Source organism: Coregonus clupeaformis, chromosome 11 (genome assembly GCF_020615455.1).
Source record: "Coregonus clupeaformis isolate EN_2021a chromosome 11, ASM2061545v1, whole genome shotgun sequence".
Lineage (NCBI taxonomy): Eukaryota > Metazoa > Chordata > Actinopteri > Salmoniformes > Salmonidae > Coregonus > Coregonus clupeaformis.
The window spans coordinates 27,587,258-27,601,605 of NC_059202.1; the positions used below are offsets into that span (position 1 = coordinate 27,587,258).

Here is a 14,348-nt window from a genome sequence, read left to right on the forward strand (position 1 = left end):
GGTAAGTATCTCCAAATCCTTATATTCCTCATGGAAGTGGACGTGCAGCACTCTTGTCCTCCAGAGAGCCCAGGTTGGAGATTGTGTCTCTTCACCCCCACACACACTCTCAGTGTGTCTCTTCCTTCCCAAACCTTCAGCTCATCAGCTCCTCATTTGTTTCAGCTGCGTGGGAAGATTGGCCATAGAGGGGGTGGAGTTCCCGACCATACCAGCAGATGGAGCCATAGCTGTCTGGGTTTGCAGCCACCTCAGGGGGATGTAACGTCCCTCCAGGACACAGCCTCTCGTGACATCACAATATATATATATAACTGTTGGTGTAGCAACGATGAAGTTCACTGGCTGATTGACTGACTGGTAAAGGATCAATGAAGCAGATAAAACTGGACAGGCCCCGAGTTGCTGATTATCAAAAGCAGTGCAATATATAGGGAAAAGGGAGCCATTTGGGACACAAATGGAGCCTGCTATTCCATCTCAGCACAGAACTCAATACATAGTTACTGTACCTGGCTGTCTAAGACAGAGCTACTGTACCTGGCTGTTTAATACAGAGCTACTGTACCTGGCTGTTTAATACAGAGCTACTGTACCTGGCTGTTTAATACAGAGCTACTGTACCTGGCTGTTAAGACAGAGCTACTGTACCTGGCTGTTAAGACAGAGCTACTGTACCTGGCTGTTTAAGACAGAGTTACTGTACCTGGCTGTTTAAGACAGAGCTACTGTACCTGGCTGTTTAAGACAGAGCTACTGTACCTGGCTGTTAAGACAGAGCTACTGTACCTGGCTGTTTAATACAGAGCTACTGTACCTGGCTGTTAAGACAGAGCTACTGTACCTGGCTGTTTAAGACAGAGCTACTGTACCTGGCTGTTTAATACAGAGTTACTGTACCTGGCTGTTTAATACAGAGCTACTGTACCTGGCTGTTAAGACAGAGCTACTGTACCTGGCTGTTAAGACAGAGCTACTGTACCTGGCTGTCTAAGACAGAGTTACTGTACCTGGCTGTTTAAGACAGAGCTACTGTACCTGGCTGTTAAGACAGAGTTACTGTACCTGGCTGTTTAATACAGAGCTACTGTACCTGGCTGTCTAAGACAGAGCTACTGTACCTGGCTGTTTAATACAGAGCTACTGTACCTGGCTGTTAAGACAGAGCTACTGTACCTGGCTGTTAAGACAGAGCTACTGTACCTGGCTGTCTAAGACAGAGCTACTGTACCTGGCTGTTAAGACAGAGCTACTGTACCTGGCTGTTTAATACAGAGCTACTGTACCTGGCTGTTTAATACAGAGCTACTGTACCTGGCTGTCTAAGACAGAGTTACTGTACCTGGCTGTTTAATACAGAGCTACTGTACCTGGCTGTTTAATACAGAGCTACTGTACCTGGCTGTTTAATACAGAGCTACTGTACCTGGCTGTTAAGACAGAGCTACTGTACCTGGCTGTTTAATACAGAGCTACTGTACCTGGCTGTTAATACAGAGCTACTGTACCTGGCTGTTTAATACAGAGCTACTGTACCTGGCTGTTAAGACAGAGCTACTGTACCTGGCTGTTAAGACAGAGCTACTGTACCTGGCTGTTAAGACAGAGCTACTGTACCTGGCTGTTTAATACAGAGCTACTGTACCTGGCTGTTTAATACAGAGCTACTGTACCTGGCTGTTAAGACAGAGCTACTGTACCTGGCTGTTTAATACAGAGCTACTGTACCTGGCTGTTAAGACAGAGCTACTGTGCCTGGCTGTTTAATACAGAGCTACTGTACCTGGCTGTTTAATACAGAGCTACTGTACCTGGCTGTTAAGACAGAGCTACTGTACCTGGCTGTTTAATACAGAGCTACTGTACCTGGCTGTTAAGACAGAGCTACTGTACCTGGCTGTTTAATACAGAGCTACTGTACCTGGCTGTTAAGACAGAGCTACTGTACCTGGCTGTTTAATACAGAGCTACTGTACCTGGCTGTTTAATACATAGTTACTGTACCTGGCTGTTTAATACAGAGCTACTGTACCTGGCTGTCTAAGACAGAGCTACTGTACCTGGCTGTTTAATACAGAGCTACTGTACCTGGCTGTCTAAGACAGAGTTACTGTACCTGGCTGTTTAAGACAGAGCTACTGTACCTGGCTGTTTAATACAGAGCTACTGTACCTGGCTGTTTAAGACAGAGTTACTGTACCTGGCTGTTAAGACAGAGCTACTGTACCTGGCTGTCTAAGACAGAGTTACTGTACCTGGCTGTTAAGACAGAGCTACTGTACCTGGCTGTCTAAGACAGAGCTACTGTACCTGGCTGTTAAGACAGAGCTACTGTACCTGGCTGTTTAATACAGAGCTACTGTACCTGGCTGTTTAAGACAGAGCTACTGTACCTGGCTGTTTAATACAGAGCTACTGTACCTGGCTGTTTAAGACAGAGCTACTGTACCTGGCTGTTTAATACAGAGCTACTGTACCTGGCTGTTTAAGACAGAGCTACTGTACCTGGCTGTTTAATACAGAGCTACTGTACCTGGCTGTTTAATACAGAGCTACTGTACCTGGCTGTTTAATACAGAGCTACTGTACCTGGCTGTTTAAGACAGAGCTACTGTACCTGGCTGTTAAGACAGAGCTACTGTACCTGGCTGTTAAGACAGAGCTACTGTACCTGGCTGTTAAGACAGAGCTACTGTACCTGGCTGTTTAATACAGAGTTACTGTACCTGGCTGTTAAGACAGAGCTACTGTACCTGGCTGTTAAGACAGAGCTACTGTACCTGGCTGTTTAATACAGAGCTACTGTACCTGGCTGTTTAAGACAGAGCTACTGTACCTGGCTGTTTAATACAGAGCTACTGTACCTGGCTGTTTAATACAGAGCTACTGTACCTGCCTGTTTTTGACCGAGCTACCGTACCTGGCTGTTTAAAGTTAATTGACTTACCTGTATTTACATATAGTTCATAAAAATGATCATACCTGATATTCTCTGTCCATGGGTGGAGGTGGTGGGAAAGAGATGGGGGATGAGAGGCCTCCGTCACCAGCAGGTGGAGGGGGTGGGGGGTAGTCGCCTAAAACACACAGATACCAACACAGTTAGTCATGCATACCTCTGGGAAGAGTCACTCAGATCACATACAGTGGGTATCATAGTCAGTGGTATCACCCCCTTGGATTTTTTCACATTTTGTTGTTTTACAAATTGGGATTGAAATAGATTTAATTGTGCCCCAAAAAAATGTTTGTCATTGATCTCCACAAAATAATCCATAATGTCAAAGGGGAAAGATGTTTACAAATTAATAAAAATATTATAATAAAAATATAGTTGTTGCATAAGTATTCACCCCCTTCGTTAAGGCCTAATAGGGACTGGCTTCATCAATAAGTGCATCGATGATGTCGTCCCCACAGTGACCGTACGTACGTACCCCAACCAGAAGCCATGGATTACAGGCAACATCCGCACTGAGCTAAAGGGGACTCTAACCCGGACGCTTATAAGAAATCCCGCTACGCCCTCCAACGAACCATCAAACAGGCAAAGAGTCAATACAGGACTAAGATTGAATCGTACTACACCGGCTCTGACGCTCGTCGGATGTGGCAGGGCATGAAAACTATTACAGACTACAAAAGGAAGCACAGCCGCGAGCTGCCCAGTGATACAAGCCTACCAGACGAGCTAAATCACTTCTATGCTCGCTTCGAGGCAAGCAACACTGAAGCATGCAGGAGAGCACCAGCTGTTCCGGATGACTATATGATCACGCTCTCCGTAGCCGATGTGAGTAAGACTTTTAAGCAGGTCAACATTCACAAGGCCTGTAATACCAACTGAAACATGTTGGTATTAGAGACTCAGTCAGGGACATGTTGAAAATGTCAGTGAAGACACTTGCCAGTTGGTCAGCACATGCTCGGAGTACACGTCCTGGTAATCCTGACGGGCCGCCCCCAGGTGGTAAGGGTAGGTAACAACACATCTGCCATGCTGATATTTAACACGGGTGCCCCTCAGGGGAGCGTGCTCAGTCCCCTCCTGTACTCCCTGTTCACCCATGACTGCATGGCCAGGCATGACTCCAACACCATCATTGCAAGTGTAGCTCAGTTGGTAGAGCATGGCGCTTTCAACGGCAGGGTTGTGGGTTCGATTCCCACGGGGGGCCAGTATGAAAATAATTTTAAAAAATAAACATGTATGCACTCACTAATTGTAAGTCGCTCTGGATAAGAGCATCTGCTAAATGACTAAAATGTAAAAAATTAAGTTTGCTGTCGACACAACAGTGGTAGGCCTGATCACCGACAACGATGAGACAGCCTATAGGGAGGAGGTCAGAGACCTGGCCGTGTGGTGCCAGGATAACAACCTCTCCCTCAACGTGATCAAGACAAAGGAGATGATTGTGGACTACAGGAAACAGAAGAGGACTGAGCACGCCCCCATTCTCATCGACGGGGCTGTAGTGGAGCAGGTTGAGAGCTTCAAGTTCCTTGGTGTCCACATCACCAACAAACTATCATGGTCCAAACACACCAAGACAGTCATGAAGAGGGCACGACAAAGCCTATTCCCCCTCAGGAGACTGAAAAGATTTGGCATGGGTCCTCAGATCCTCAAAAAGTTCTACAGCTGCACCATCGAGAGCATCCTGACTGGTTGCATCACCGTTTGGTATGGCAACTGCTCGGCCTCCGACCGCAAGGCACTACAGAGGGTAGTGCGTACGGCCCAGTACATCACTGGGGCCAAGCTTCCTGACATCTAGGACCTCTATACCAGGCGGTGTCAGAGGAAGGCCCTCAAAATTCTCAAAGACTCCAGCCACCCTAGTCATAGACTGTTCTCTCTGCTACTGCAAGGCAAGCGGTACCAGAGCGCCAAGTCTAGGTCCAAAAGGCATCTCAACAGCTTCTAACACTCCTGAACAGCTAATCATTGCTACCTGGACTATTTGAACTGCCCCCCGACCCCCACCCCCTCTTTTACGCTGCTGCTACTGTTTATTATCTATGCATAGTCACTTTAGAACTCTACCCACATGTACATATTATCTCAACTACCTCGACTAGCCGGTGCCCCCGCACATTGACTCTGTACCGGTACCCCCTGTATATAGCCTCCCTACTGTTATTACACATTGACTCTGTACCGGTACCCCCTGTATATAGCCTCCCTACTGTTATTTCACATTGACTCTGCACCGGTACCCCCCTGTATATAGCCTCCCTACTGTTATTACACATTGACTCTGTACCGGTACCCCCTGTATATAGCCTCCCTACTGTTATTTCCCATTGACTCTGCACCGGTACCCCCCTGTATATAGCCTCCCTACTATTATTTTATTGCTGCTCTTTAGTTATTTGCTTTTATTTTTTTTACTTAACACTTAAAAAAACTAAAAAAAACTAAAGTATTGTAAGTAAGCATTTTACTGTAATGTCTACACCTGTTGTATTCGGCGCATGTGGCAAATAACATTTGATTTGATTACCACTTCCTCTGTCCCCCACACATGCCAGGTCCCTCAGTCAAGTATACAGTGCATTCGGAAAGTATTCAGATCCCTTTACTTTTTCCACGTTTTTTTTTTACTTTACAGCCTTATTATAAAATGGATAAAATTAAAATTAAAAAATCTCATCAATCTCATCAATCTACACACAATACACCATAATGACAAAGCGAAAACTGGTTTTTAGACATTTTAGCAAATGTATATAAAAAAGAAAATTATATTTACATAAGTATTCAGACCCTTTGCTATGAGACTCGAAATTGAGCTCAGGTGCATCCTGTTTCCAATGATCATCCTTGAGATGTTTCTACAACTTGATTGGAGTCCACCTGTGGAAAATTAAATTGATTGGACATGATTTGGAAAGGCACACACCTGTCTATATAAGGTCCCACAGTTGACAGTGCATGTCAGAGCAAAAACCAAGCCATGAGGTCGAAGAAATTGTCCGTAGAGCTCCGAGACAGGATTGTGTCGAGGCACAGATCTGGGGAAGGGTACCAAAACATTTCTGCAGCATTGAAGGTCCCCAAGAACACAGTGGCTTCCATCATTCTTAAATGGAAGAAGGTTGGAACCACCAAGACTCTTCCTAAAGCTGGCTGCCCGGCCAAAGTGAGCAATCGGGGGAGAAGGGCCTTGATCAGGGAGGTGACCAAGAACCCGATGGTCACTCTGATAGAGCTCCAGAGTACCTCTGTGGAGATGGGAGAACCTTCCAGAAGGACAACCATCTCTGCAGCACTCCACCAATCATGCCTTTATGGTAGAGTGGCCAGACGGAAGCAACTCCTCAGTAAAAGGCACATGACAGCCCACTTGGAGTTTGCCAAAAGGCACCTAAAGACTCTCAGACCATGAGAAACAAGATTCTCTGGTCTGATGAAACCAAGATTGAACTCTTTGGCCTGAATGCCAAGCGTCACGCCTGGAGGAAATCTGGCACCATCCCTACGGTGAAGCATGGTGGTGGCAGCATCATGCTGTGGGGATGTTTTTCAGCTGCAGGTACTGGGAGTCTAGTCAGGATCGAGGAAAAGATGAACGGAGCAAAGTACAGAGAGATCCTTGATGAAAACCTGCTCCAGAGCGCTCAGGACCTCAGACTGGGGACCTCAGACTGGGGCGAAGCTTCACCTTCCAACAGGACAACGACCCTAAGCACACAGCCAAGACAATGCAGGAGTGGCTTCGGGACAAGTCTGTGAATGTCCTTGAGTTACCCAGCCAGAGCCCGGACTTGATCCCGATCAAACATCTCTGGAGAGACCTGAAAAGTCACTATCCATGACGCTGCTGAGTCTGGAGAGAGACAGTCCTCGTGATGCTGGACGGTCTCTACGATGGTCGCCAGCTCAGCCTTTCCCGCTGACTCCTTTTTACTGGATTTTTCTGTCACGATGTATAATGATTAGAAGACAGGCGCAGGAATACGTATCAGGGTGTTTTATTACTCCAACTAACACAAGGTACGTCATGAAAAAAAACGACGGGGATGAAGCCCAAAACAAACACGTATGTATATATATATATATATATATATATATATATATCACAAAGATGTAACCCAAACAAAAGAGCAAGGTGTAAACCTCTAAATAATACACGGGACGAGACCCGTAAACAATCAGAGCACAATACACGGTACTCAGGAGACCAACGGACATGGGACAATAATGGACAAGGACAATGGGGAACAGAGGGCCCATATATACACATACTAATCAGGGGGAATGGGAACCAGGTGTGCGTAATGAGACAAGACAGTCCGGGGTTGGTGGTAATAAACCAGATCAGTGACGCCTAGAAGTTATCCTTTTTAGATAAAACTAAACTAAATATATTCACGTCACCAAATAATTGATTAAAACACACTGTTTTGCAATGAAGGTCTACAGAAGCCTCAACAGCACTCTGTAGGGTAGCACCATGGTGTAGCCGGAGGACAGCTAGCTTCCGCTGAAATAGCAGAATCCACTAATTTGAAGGGGTGTCCACATACTTTTGTATATATAGTGTATCTGTGACCAACAGATGCATCTCTGTATTCCCAGTCATGTGAAATCCATAAATGAGGGCCTAATGAATTTATTTCAATGGAATGATTCCCTTATAAGAACTGTAACTCAGTAAAATACCCTGGACAGGACGCTATGGAACATCCCCTGGACAGGACGCTATGGAACATCCACTGGACAGGACGCTATGGAACATCCCCTGGACAGGACGCTATGGAACATCCCCTGGACAGGACGCTATGGAACATCCACTGGACAGGACGCTATGGAACATCCCCTGGACAGGACGCTATGGAACATCCACTGGACAGGACACTATTCAACACCCCCTGGACAGGACACTATTCTACACCCCCTGGACAGGACACTAGTAGAACACCCCCTGGACAGGACACTATTCTACACCCCCTGGACAGGACACTAGTAGAACACCCCCTGGACAGGACACTATTCTACACCCCCTGGACAGGACACTATTCTACAACCCCTGGACAGGACACTAGTAGAACACCCCCTGGACAGGACACTAGTAGAACACCCCCTGGACAGGACACTAGTTGAACACCCCCTGGACAGGACACTATTCTACACCCCCTGGACAGGACACTATTCTACACCCCCTGGACAGGACACTAGTTGAACACCCCCTGGACAGGACACTATTCTACACCCCCTGGACAGGACACTATTCTACACCCCCTGGACAGGACACTAGTTGAACACCCCCTGGACAGGACACTATTCTACACCCCCTGGACAGGACACTATTCTACACCCCCTGGACAGGACACTAGTAGAACACCCCCTGGACAGGACACTATTCTACACCCCCTGGACAGGACACTATTCTACACCCCCTGGACAGGACACTAGTAGAACACCCCCTGGACAGGACACTATTCTACACCCCCTGGACAGGACACTAGTAGAACGTCAACAACCCCACATTCTAATGTACCTCCGTAATACAGTACCTCATTGCATGGAACACACACACACACACACACAACCACACACACACACAGCATCCTTCTATAGTAACTCTCTACCTGGTACACGGAGCAGAGTAGATCCCTTGGACACAGCACAGCAGGCCTGACCTACATCACTACAACTACTACTAAGTTGACTCAATGGAAAATAAGTAGATTTCTTGTCTCGCTCTCTTTTCCGAAAAAATCTGTAATCCGAACTAGAAACATTTGCAGTCCCAACTAATCCATAGATTAAAACTGAAATCTTTTGTATTTAGAAAGCAAAGAAATTTAATATAGTCCAGGCCTATAAATTAATTCAGAGAGTGGGACAATTTTTTTTTTTCTCACACGTTAATCCTTTCCAGACAAAATGGATGAAGTGTCTTTAAGAACAGGGAGTCATTCTGTTCGCTAGATCTCTCTCGGAGATCCGTTCCAGTGACACTGTGGCAGAGAGTTTGAGAACACATTGTTTAGATATAATTACAGAGGAACGGACGGAGGAGAGAGAGAGAGGGGGGGGTGTAGGAAGATAGCGAGCGAGGAGGAGAGATATATAGAGAGAGAGGGAGGGAGGGAGGGAGAGAGAGAGACAGCGAGACACTGAGTCTGAGCCCTAGCTCTTAATTACCTGTGATATACAGAAGAGAGAGAGAGTGATTTAGGAAAAAGCAGAGCCAGGGATGGATTTGAGGTCTGGAGACAGACACAGTACTTCTGTAAGTGTAAAGAGCTCACCAAATTGGCTTCAGTGGGTTTAAGCAAGGATTCCTGCGGGACACGGCAATTGAGTTGAAGACTTAACGGCATAAAGGGAAGATTAAACTATTGTATAAAAACCAAAAGAAACACATACCGCGGAGAGGTGATGTCTCCAAACACAATCCAATGGCACCATATTCCCTACATAGTGCACTACTTTTGAACAGGGCCCAGGTCTAAAGTAGTGCACTATATAGAGCATAGGGTGGCATTGGGGACGGACACCATGTCTTTAATATATAAACATGGTTTCTGAAGCACTGGACTGTGCCGTACACGTCTGAGCCATATAAAAAGCCTTAGTCAAGTACAGTTTCCTGCTGAAAGGATGATGGGTAAATTGGAGCCGGTAGGGGGGACTGACTGGGACAATAAGAGGCGTGTAGAGGAGAACAGTTCTGGATTAACAAACATCATCCACACTGTAGGTTGAAGGAAGCGTTCACCATGGCTCTAGTCTACAGGCTGTATGTTATTCACCATGGCTCTAGTCTACAGGCTGTATGTTATTCACCATGGCTCTAGTCTACAGGCTGTATGTTATTCACCATGGCTCTAGTCTACAGGCTGTATGTTATTCACCATGGCTCTAGTCTACAGGCTGTATGTTATTCACCATGGCTCTAGTCTACAGGCTGTATGTTATTCACCATGGCTCTAGTCTACAGGCTGTATGTTTTTCACCATGGCTCTAGTCTACAGGCTGTATGTTATTCACCATGGCTCTAGTCTACAGGCTGTATGTTATTCACCATGGCTCTAGTCTACAGGCTGTATGTTATTCACCATGGCTCTAGTCTACAGGCTGTATGTTATTCACCATGGCTCTAGTCTACAGGCTGTATGTTATTCACCATGGCTCTAGTCTACAGGCTGTATGTTATTCACCATGGCTCTAGTCTACAGGCTGTATGTTATTCACCATGGCTCTAGTCTACAGGCTGTATGTTTCATTCACCATGGCTCTAGTCTACAGGCTGTATGTTATTCACCATGGCTCTAGTCTACAGGCTGTATGTTATTCACCATGGCTCTAGTCTACAGGCTGTATGTTATTCACATTCACCATGGCTCTAGTCTACAGGCTGTATGTTATAAATGTCTAAGTATGAGAGAGACATGTAAGGCAGAGAGGCTGCACTCCACCTTATTCCACCTTATTCCACCTTATTCCACCCTATTCCACCTTATTCCACCTTATTCCACCCTATTCCACCTTATTCCACCTTATTCCACCTTATTCCACCCTATTCCACCGTATTCCACCTTATTCCACCTTATTCCACCTTATTCCACCATATTCCACCTTATTCCACCCTATTCCACCTTATTCCACCCTATTCCACCTTATTCCACCTTATTCCACCTTATTCCACCCTATTCCACCTTATTCCACCTATTCCACCCTATTCCACCCTATTCCACCTTATTCCACCCTATTCCACCGTATTCCACCTTATTCCACCCTATTCCACCTTATTCCACCCTATTCCACCTTATTCCACCCTATTCCACCTTATTCCACCTTATTCCACCTTATTCCACCTTATTCCACCTTATTCCACCTTATTCCACCCTATTCCACCTTATTCTACCCTATTCCACCCTATTCCACCTTATTCCACCTTATTCCACTTTATTCCACCCTATTTCACCTTATTCCACCCTATTCCACCTTATTCCACCCTATTCCACCCTATTCCACCTTATTCCACCTTATTCCACTTTATTCCACCCTATTTCACCTTATTCCACCCTATTCCCTATGGGTGCCATTTGGGATGTAACCAGGGGGCCTAGAAGAATCACAGAGAGGAAAAACAACCTACAAGACAGAAAAATGTCTGTCAATCTCTGTCTGCTGTCAAACAACACACTGGGTCCTTGAGACTACAGCACCTCCATCACATGAGGAGAGAAAAAACACAGAAATCTAACCGTCTGTCTGTCTGTCTGAGAGTGGAGAGGAGAGGCGAGGGGAGGGGGGGAGTGAGGCCTCTGATCAGGTGTTCATGAATGAGATAGGCCAGGGGGCTGTATGAATGAGATAGGCCAGGGGGCTGTATGAATGAGATAGGCCAGGGGGCTGTATGAATGAGATAGGCCAGGGGGGCTGTATGAATGAGATAGGCCAGGGGGGCTGTATGAATGAGATAGGCCAGGGGGCTGTATGAATGAGATAGGCCAGGGGGGCTGTATGAATGAGATAGGCCAGGGGGCTGTATGAATGAGATAGGCCAGGGGGCTGTATGAATGAGATAGGCCAGGGGGCTGTATGAATGAGATAGGCCAGGGGGCTGTATGAATGAGATAGGCCAGGGGGGCTGTATGAATGAGATAGGCCAGGGGGCTGTATGAATGAGATAGGCCAGGGGGCTGTATGAATGAGATAGGCCAGGGGGCTGTATGAATGAGATAGGCCAGGGGGCTGTATGAATGAGATAGGCCAGGGGGGCTGTTATGTATCAAGACTCTCAGAATAGGAGCTGATCTAAGGTCTGTTTTGCCTTTTAGATGGTTAAGATCATCACTCTGAGACACTTGATACATACTGCCCCAGGAGACCACAGCAAAGGCAGACACCGAGCAAAGCTGGTTAATTTAAAACTAGAGGCCTGTAGAGGACTGTCACTAAACGTACGAGGGTGACTGACCTCTGGGTTCATCTCAGGACCCCATGGTCCTCTGAAGCTCTGCTTTCCAACTGAGACGTTCTGGAACACTTTCAATTTCTACTGATCTTGGTATAGTAGCAATTATAGTACTAAATATGTTGGTTTATTAAATAAGAAACAAATAATATTAAATAAAGAATATTAAATAAAGAAGAACTGAAAGTGTCAAGAAACTAAAATCTAAAGGCCCTCACTGGAGGGTTTCCTGGCGTGTGCATGTGTGCATATGTGTGTGTGTGTGTGTGTGCATGTGCATGTGTGCATATGTGTGTGTGCGTGTGTGTGCATGTGCATGTGTGCATATGTGTGTGTGTGTGTGTGTGTGTGTGTGTGTGTGCGTGTGCGTATGTGTGCGTGTGTGCATGTGTGTGTGTGCATGTGTGTGTGTGTGTGTGTGTGCATGTGTGTGTGTGTGTGTCTGTGTGTGTGTGTGTGTGAGTGTGCGTGTGTGTGGACTCTTGACATTTCAACCCCTCAGCTAGTCCCCCCCCCCCTCGGCCAACCAAACATCAGGAATAGAAAGAGCTGAAGTTTCTGCCTCCAATCGGTTGGGAAGAGACGCTTTATGCAAAGTGATGCTCATGACACTTCTTCAACGAAACAATTGGTGGGGAAGATAAAATGTATTTTTATTTTTTTTATGTTTAGTCAATAACATGCCTTGGACCATAACTATGATTATATCTGTTACACAAAACCAACTGGTGGGGAGAAGATACTTCATGCTAAGTTTTGTTGTCTAAACTTATGATTATCTCTTTCTACACCAAACCAACCCTACGCTAGGCTAGACACAGGAGGAAAACACGGTCATAATGTCACGCAATACAGCTGTTGTCAGATTACTATATTATATACAGTCAACGTATGAGTAATCGTAACATAAATTGCATGCTTTAGGTTAGAGGAGAATTTAGGGAGCATGTCATGAAAACTTGACTTATCGCCGTAATCTCTTAAGATACAGGAGTTGATTGTAGACTATACACAACATTTAGAGAATCTTAGTCTGACCCTGTTTCACCAGATTTACATTCAACTGGATGACACACATGACCAGCCCCTGTAATCACAGTGTGATATACTGGCCTGCGTTCCAAAAAGCACCCTATTCCTTATGTAGTGCACCTACTTTTGACCACAACGTTCTACATAGGGAATAGGGTGCCATTTGGAACCAAAATCTGATCTGCTATGTCATATATAAAGTCATAGATTTTGATTTTTTGGGGGGCAACGAATTAGGAGACAGCTGTTGTGTGATGCTTACTGATGATTAAAATATAAATATATATATATATAAGATGGTAGAACATTTGAAAAGTATGTAATGTTTAAATCAAAAATATTTACTTTATTTTGGAGGCATTACTTCAACAAAGAGCATTTTGCAGTGAGAGTTGACATATGTTAATTTAAATAAATATATACCAAACTTCCATGATCATGTGCAACAGTGTGTAACATCGATTTGGATAACAGCATAGAGTCTAAATGACTTATTTAACAAACAGCACTGGACCCTTCTTCTCTCATTCCATTCATCTTTTGGGGTTACCTTTCATTCTACACTCTCCAGGTTGACGTTTAAGTTCAGCACCCCAACTCAATCCCCCAGAAAGTATTCATACTCCTTGACTTATTCCACATTGTGTTGTTGTTACAGCCTGAATTCAAAATGGAAACAAACATGTCTTTTTTTTTATCTCACCCAACTACCCCATAATGACAAAGTGAAAACATGTTTTTAGACATTTTAGAAAAATTATTGCAAATGAAATACAGAAATATCTAATGTACATAAGTATTCACATCCCTGAGTCAATACTTTGTAGAAGCACATTTTACATTTTTAAATATTAGCCATTTAGCAGACGCTCTTATCCAGAGCCACTTAAAGTTCAGTGAGTGCATACATTTTTCATACTGGCCCCCCGTGGGAATCGAACCCACAACCCTGGCGTTGCAAGCGCCATGCTCTACCAACTGAGCTACAGGAGGCCTTTGGCAGCGATTACAGCTGTGAGTCTTTCTGGGTAAGTCTCTCAGAGCTTTACACACCTGGATTATAAAACATTTGCCCATTATTATTGAGCAAGTTGAGGCCCTTTCCTCCAGGATTTTGACTGTGTTTAGCTACATTCTGTTTATTTTTTTATCCTGAAAAACTCCCCAGTCCTTAACAATTACAAGCATACCCATAACATGATCCAGCCACCACTATGCTTGAAAATATAGAGAGTGGTACTCAGTAATGTGTTGTATTGGATTTGCCCCAAACATAACGCCTCGTATTCAGGAGTACACCACATCAGTCACTGGCTTCATCAATAAGTGCATCGATGATGTCGTCCCCACAGTGACCGTACTTACATACCCCAA

General features: G+C 45.1%; 1 protein-coding gene across 1 annotated transcript in view; it reads right to left on the bottom strand.

The window, feature by feature from the left end:
* LOC121577417 (LIM domain containing preferred translocation partner in lipoma) overlaps positions 1-14,348 on the bottom strand; it is a 162,719-nt gene that overhangs the window by 113,620 nt on the left and 34,751 nt on the right. Inside the window, exon 2 of the mRNA XM_045223384.1 lies at positions 2,983-3,077. Coding sequence (XP_045079319.1) covers positions 2,983-3,077 — 95 coding nt within the window. The remainder of the gene's footprint in view (positions 1-2,982; positions 3,078-14,348) is intronic.